This window comes from Gekko japonicus, unplaced genomic scaffold (assembly GCF_001447785.1).
Source record: "Gekko japonicus isolate JY-2015 unplaced genomic scaffold, Gekko_japonicus_V1.1 scaffold2069, whole genome shotgun sequence".
NCBI lineage: Eukaryota > Metazoa > Chordata > Lepidosauria > Squamata > Gekkonidae > Gekko > Gekko japonicus.
Window position 1 is genome coordinate 128410 of NW_015167114.1, and position 7273 is coordinate 135682.

Consider the following 7273-nt stretch of genomic DNA (forward strand, 5'->3'; position numbering starts at 1 on the left):
GCGCAAAACACTGGATAGCCCCCTACCCCCTGCTGGCATTCTGGCTTCATAAGTCTTTTAAAATTAGTAAATATAATCCCCCTTTTAAAACCTTGGTATTTATGTGTTTTTCTTATCGAAGTCGAATTACTTTACGGGAAAGACAAAGAGCCTAGGGCCTTGTCTTTCTGGCTCTTTTTGGGCTTCTTACAGAGTCCCTAGTGTAAGAGTCCCTAGGCTAAGAGCCACAGGCAAAGAGCCCTTTAGCTCGCCCTTCGGCTCGTGCCAGGTGCTTTCTTAAATACTGAATTACAGTCAATCCCAGTCAAACAATGCCCCTTCCTCTCTCAATCAGCCACACACTGCTAAACACAGGTTTCCCACACAATATCCTCAGCTGAATCCTCTCAGCTGAAAGCAAGTAAAAGAAAATAACCACTCACCCTCAAGCAGCTGTCTCTCCTGCTCCTGCTCAGATGGACCTCTGCTCCAGAGGTTTATCCAGTTCCCTCTTGAAGCCACCGATGGACCTCTGCTCCAGAGGTTTATCCAGTTCCCTCTTGAAGCCGTCCATGCTTGTAGCCGCTGCCACCTCCTGCGGCAGTGAATTCCATGCGTTAGTCCCTAACCTTTTACTTCAACCATCTTCTGAATCATACTGTTATAATGCAGCCCTGTTTCCTGGCCAGAAAGCCCTTTGGAATAATTCAGTTTTGCACATCTCGCAAGAAGCCAGGAATGCAGGAGCCTTCCGTCCCTCCTCAGGCAGGCCAGCAATGGAGAATGCAGGTGGAATGACCAGGTTCCGGAAACCTGTTGTTTCCTTCTCCAGCTGAGGTCCTGCCCCCTTTGCTCTCCCCACAGAACGGGCGCTGGAGATGGGCTGATTCATCCACGTCCAAGTACACAGGTTGGGTCGGTGGAGAACCCAAAAAGGTTGACGAAAGTGGATTCTGTGCCTACCTGTCAAAGAAGCAAGGTGAGGAGCAACCCAGGGAATTTGGGCTCCAAAGCTGAAGTGTTGCTTGGCAATGTAAAGGGGAGGGGCGATGGCTCGGGGATAGAGCCTCAGCTTGGCACGCAGAAGGTCCCAGGTTCAATCCCCGGCATCTCCAGCTAGAAAAGGACCAGGGAGTAGGTGATGAGAAAGACCTCAGTCTGAGACCCTGAGCAGTGTTCCCTCTAAGCCGAGTTAGTGTGAGCTAGCTCACCGTTTGTCTTAGCTCAGATAGGAGGGCTCCAGAGCAAACTAATTTATGCAGCAGCCAAATCGCTGGCTCACAACTTTAATGCCAGCTCACAAAGTAGGATTTTGGCTCACAAGACTCCAGAGCTTAGAGGGAGCTGTAAAGAGGGGCTGTGGCTCAGTGGCAGAGCCTCTGCTTGGCACGCAGAAGGACCCAGGTTCAATCCCCGGAATCTCCAGCTAAAAAGAACCAGGCAGGAGCGGATGGGAAAGACCTCTGCCTGAGACCCTGGAGAGCTGTCAAGAGGGGCCGTGGCTCAGTGGCAGAGCCTCTGCTTGGCACGCAGACGGTCCCAGGTTCAATCCCAGCCATCTCCGGTTAGAAAAGGACCAGGCAGGAGGTGATGGGAAAGACCTTTGCCTGAGACCCTGGAGAGCTTTAAAGATGCATTGTGGCTCAGTGGCAGAGCCTCTGCTTGGCATGCAGAAGGTCCCAGGTTCAGTCCCCGGCATCTCCAGTTAAGAAGGACCAGGTAGGAGGTGATGGGAAAGACCTCCGCCTGAGACCCTGGAGAGCTGTCAAGAGGGACTGTGGCTCAGCGGCAGAGCCTCTGGTTGGCACACAGAAGGTCCCAGGTTCAATCCCCGGCATCTCCAGTTAAAAAAAACCAGGCAATGGGTGATGGGAAAGACTTCTGCCTGAGACCCTGGAGAGCTGCTGCCAGTTTGAGTGGACGATGCTGACTTTGATGGTCCGAGGGTCGGATTTAGTAGGAGGCAGTTTCCTGTGTTCATGTGTCCCGAGAGAAAAAAATTAAAAAAGAAAAAAATAGGCCAGAGCTACTCATCAGAAGTTCTGACTGCAGAGTTCCTGTTGATTCCTAGAGGTACGCGGAGACGATGCCAGTTTGGTATAGTGGTTAAGTGTGCGGACTATAATCTGGGAGAACCGGGTTTGATTCCCCACTCCTCCCCTTGCACCTGGCTGGATGACCTTGGGCAAGCCGTAGTTCTGATAAGAGCTGTCCTTGAAAAAGAGCAGTTTCTGTCAGAGCTCTCTCAGCCCCACCCACCTCACAGGGTGTCTGTTGTGGGGAGGGGAAGGGAAAGGAGTTTGTAAGCCGCTCTGAGACTCCAAGTGAGGGGCGGGGTATAAATCCAATCTCTTCTTCTTCTTCTTCTGATGAGGGTATCTCTAGCAACTGGACTCAACTTTTTGGCATCACGCCAACACCGTGATGTCACTTCTTGCGTGGCCTAGAAGGGACACCATTGGGCCGAGGAGACACTCTACCATTCACCCCGGACTCTACGGTTTAACCATAGAGTCTTCAGGCAAATGCTAGAGTGCCGCCCAAAGTAATGCTGTCACCTCCAGTTTGCGTGATAAATGATGTGGCATTGGTGTGAAGCCAATCGCAACCCTCCACTCCATTTTGCCCCTACTGGTCCAGCGAGGAGTAGCAGGACAACTAGGAATGTCACTTGGAGGTCTCCAACCAAATCGGAACACCTGGCAGTCCAATTTTCGGGGTTCAGACCTTCAGAGAGTGTTGCATAGGACAGAAAATTCAACGATGTATGGTTTCCCATTAGACTAGGACTTTGACATTCAGTGTCCAGCCCCGAAAGCCGTCATCTGCCCATGGCAAGAGCAGAGACCAGCTATATTCCCATCACCAGAGAGTGCCTCTCTGTCCACAGTGATATAGGAGAGGTCCCAGGGGGCCATGTCTTAGACACATTTTCCCTCAGAAAACTGAAAATCCTCTTGAGAAATAAAATGCACAGGGTGGCAGGAAGGTCCCTGACCTCAATCTCACTCTGGCCTTCCAGAATACCAGGAGTGGAACGACGCATTCTGCACTACACCGATGGCCTACGTCTGCGAATTCGTTTTGTAGGAAGGATGGCCGTCCCTCTCGGCCTGTAGCGACAGACTTGCCTGGACGATTTCTCTCCTGCTTGCCAGAATAAATCTTTTTTCCTGACTGAAGAATATCCCTCTTTTGCTTTCATATTCAGACACAATCTGGATGACGATTTCCCCCACCCAGTTTGTTTGCCCCAGACTGGATGCTGCTGGGAGGCATTTATTTATTTTTTTCTTTTTCCCTCATAGCATCTTTGTACATTCAAATACCTCCTGGGGGTTTCCTGGGGTTTTCGCCAAATGTCTTTCGGCTGCCATGTAAGTAGGGAAGTTCCATTTCTCCCAATCCTCTCCACATTAAGACAGCCGTTTCCCCTGTCCCCACAGCAGTCATTACCCACCATCCCACCCCCGGCTGGGAGGCTTTTTTGCAAAAATTGAAATTGACGATAGTTATATGTTTTTGTCATCTTCTGGGCGTGGAACATAAGAGAAGCCAATGTTGGATCAGGCCAATGGCCCATCCAGTCCAACACTCCTGTGTCACACAGTGGCCAGAAACACCAGGGGCCATCAGGAGGTCCATCAGTGGGGCCAAACCTCCAGAAGCCCTCCCACTGTTGCCCGCCCCCAAGCACCAAGAATACAGAGCGTCACTTGCCCCAGACATAAGAACATACGAGAAGCCAATGTTGGATCAGGCCAATGGCCCATCCAGTCCAACACTCCTGTGTCACACAGTGGCCAGAAACACCAGGGGCCATCAGGAGGTCCATCAGTGGGGCCAAACCTCCAGAAGCCCTCCCACTGTTGCCCGCCCCCAAGCACCAAGAATACAGAGCGTCACTTGCCCCAGACATAAGAACATACGAGAAGCCAATGTTGGATCAGGCCAATGGCCCATCCAGTCCAACACTCCTGTGTCACACAGTGGCCAGAAACACCAGGGGCCATCAGGAGGTCCATCAGTGGGGCCAAACCTCCAGAAGCCCTCCCACTGTTGCCCGCCCCCAAGCACCAAGAATACAGAGCGTCACTTGCCCCAGACATAAGAACATACGAGAAGCCAATGTTGGATCAGGCCAATGGCCCATGCAGTCCAACAGGAGGTGCCAGCAGGAGGTCCAGCAGTGGGGCCAGGACACTAGAAGCCCTCCCACGGCTGTCCCCCCAAACACCAAGAATACAGAGCATCCCTTGCCCCAGACATAAGAACATGAAAGAAGACAATGTTGGATCAGGCCAATGGCCCATCTGGTGCAACACTCTGTGTCACACGGTGGCCAAAAATACCAGGTACCATCAGGAGGTCCATCAGTGGGACCAGAACGCCAGAAGCCTTCCCACTGTTGCCCGCCCCAAGCACCCAGAATACAGAGCATCCCTTGCCCCAGACATAAGAACATAAGAGAAGCCAATGTTGGATCAGGACAATGGCCCATCCCGTCCAACAATCTGTCTCACACAGTGGCCAAAAACACCAGGTGCCATCATGAGGTCCAGCAGTGGGGCCAGGACACTAGGAGCCCCTCCCACTGTTTCTCCCCCCCCCAAGCACCAAGAATACAGAGCATCACTTGCCCCAGCCTGAGAGTCCCTATCTATACCTTGTGGCTAATAGCCACTGATGGATCTGTGCTCTATATGCTTATCTAATTCCCTCTTGAAGCCATCCATGCTTGCAGCCGCCGCCATCTCCTGTGGCAGTGAATTCCAGGTGTTAATCACTCTTTGGGTGAAGGAGTACGTCCTTTTATCCCTTGTAACCTGACTGCTCAGCAATTTAGTGGTCACTGGGTTTGTGTAGGAGGAGGGATTTGTGAATTCCCTGCATTGTACAGGGGGTTGGACTAGATGACACTGGAGGCCCCATCCCAACTGATTCTGTATCAGCATAACCTTCTAACAATTTGGGTATCAGGTTTTCTGAATCCTCGGCCTGATTTTTTAAAAGAAAAAAGCAAGGCTGCCGTCACACATGCCATTTTGAGCAGAGGGGAAGTGCCCCTATTTCCTCCGGAGGAATTTGACTCACAGTTGCAAGCTCACACGTGCCTTTGTCCTGCGGGCTCAGCCTGTCACTGTGTGATCAGACACCACCGCGTGCGAGTGGGGTTTTTTTTGCCATTTGTTTCCCGTGTGCATAAATGAGGGATCGCACCTCCACACTGAGGGTTCCCCATGGAGTATGCGATGAGTCAGGATGGAATGAGCAGACTGTCCCGCTCCAGGGGTCGCGGCCCCCACTGGCGACAGCCTACAACCCCCGACGAGCCTGGGAGGGACGCCAGGACCCGACTTACCGGCGGGAGCACAGCCGACGCAGACCAGTCGCCCAACGGGAGAGAGAGACGGCGCGGGATCATACAAGACGCCCAGCCCCGGCCGAGCTAGGAAGCGAGACCGGGGCTTGACGCTACAACCGGGAGGGCAGGAGCAGATGGATGCGGCGCGGAGGCCGGGGGCCCTTCCCGAGGGGACAGAACAGCAGGGCACCGGCGCTGCTCACAGGCCGCCAGGACCGCCACCGGTGTGCCCACGCCCGACCGGGGAATGCCACACAGGCGTCTACGCTTTAATAGGGGGCGGGGCCCAGGCCCCGAGAGCAGAGGGGCGGTCCCGGGGAGGGAGAGGAGAGAATAAAAGGCGGGTACAAGAGAGAGCCAGGGACGAAGCAGCACATGCTGAGGACGAGAGAGAGAAAAAGGGAGCTAAGACGTGAAGGAAGAGAGAGAGGGAAACGAGACAAGCGTGTGGGCAGAGGGACAACAGGGGTGCACTTAAACCCCGTCCCCTGCCGGTCTGAGGCCCTTCTCTACCCCCCTTTTTGCTACAACCTCTCAGGCCACCTGGACTGCCCATCTAGTTGCCTCTGGAAGCTACTCTCGGCACTACGGCTACTGGGGGCGCCACTCCTCGTACTAAGGGAGAGGGTGACACAGACCATCTCTATGGCTTGAGAGCATTTCTGAGCGATCAGACAGGGGAAAGTCCGTCCGCAGTCTGTCGGCAAGCATTAGAACTGGACTTTCCCTGGTGTCTTAACTCTGCTTCTGTGGCGGAGCAGCACGGGTTGCCGATGATTGTGCGACGTTTCCCAGATTTTGCTGCCTGATCGTGCCCTTTAGATCTGTGAGGCATTTGCAGCTATGTCGGATCTAAAGGCCTGTGTGACCGCAACCCAAGTCTCTAGTTGCTTTCATAGCAACCATATGATTTCCCCCTTGGAGATCAATCAAGATGGGTGGCCTTTTCAGTCTGTCTGTAGCAGTAGAAATGACCAAGAGTCCAGGAGCACCTTAAAGACGAACAAAATTTGTGGCTCAAGCTTTGTTCTGTGGTGGGGAGGAGCTTTCAAGAGTCGTGGTGCAGAGTATGAGAAACGAGCAGGAAGAACTTGAAGTCCTGATACCGGAAGGGGACTATGACCAGGGGTCATTTCCTGCGGGAGCACACAGGAGCGGAGCTCCGGCAGTAAAGAGCCCGGGTGGCAGGCACATGCAACAAGCCCCGCCCCCTGCTCTCAGCAGCCCTCAGTCAGAGCAAGAAGCAGCGAGGTAAGTTGCAGAGCCCCCTCGGTACAAAACAGTCCAGTGGCACCTTTAAGACCAGGTTTTATTCAGGTACGACCTCTTTCTCCTCTGCGAGGGCAGATCTGCACATTCCCCCCCTCCAATAGCTAGCAATCCAAAACAGTCCAGTGGAGCCTGAGCAGTGGGTGTTGCCTTCAGACACACTTCCAGTGATGTCAGGGGATGTGGCATATGCAAATAAGTTATGCTAATGGGTTATGCTAATGAGCTCCTGCACCTCTTTTTCTACAAAATGACCCCTGGTTGTAACTATATTCTGCAAAAGGGAGCAAGTCCACCCAATCATCCAGTTGGTGGTTGATGGAACATCTGAGGAATTGCTTCAACAGCTAATGAGTCCTTTCGGTCTGCCCATTGGTTCCGGGGTGATGACTGCTACTAAGCCGTTGTTCAATCCCCCCAAATTTCATCAGCTCCCACCAGAATTTGGCAACAAACTGAGTCCCCCTGTCAGAAATTATTTCGTGGGGCAATGCATGGAGTCTGATGACATGTTGCATGAACATGTGTGCCAGTTGCTTTGCTGTTGGCACCTGCTTGCACGGGACGAAGAAGAAGAAGAAGAAGAAGAAGAAGAAGAAGAAGAAGAAGAAGAAGAAGAAGAAGAAGAAGAAGAAGAAGAAGAAGAAGAAGAAGAAGAAG

General features: G+C 52.8%; 1 protein-coding gene across 1 annotated transcript in view; it reads left to right on the forward strand.

The window, feature by feature from the left end:
- The window catches only part of LOC107111921 (regenerating islet-derived protein 4-like), a 19028-nt gene extending 15941 nt beyond the window's left edge, over positions 1-3087 (forward strand). Inside the window, exons 6-7 of the mRNA XM_015412968.1 lie at positions 844-958; positions 3002-3087. Coding sequence (XP_015268454.1) covers positions 844-958; positions 3002-3069 — 183 coding nt within the window. The 3' untranslated portion in view covers positions 3070-3087. The remainder of the gene's footprint in view (positions 1-843; positions 959-3001) is intronic.
- The last annotated feature ends 4186 nt before the right edge of the window (positions 3088-7273 follow it).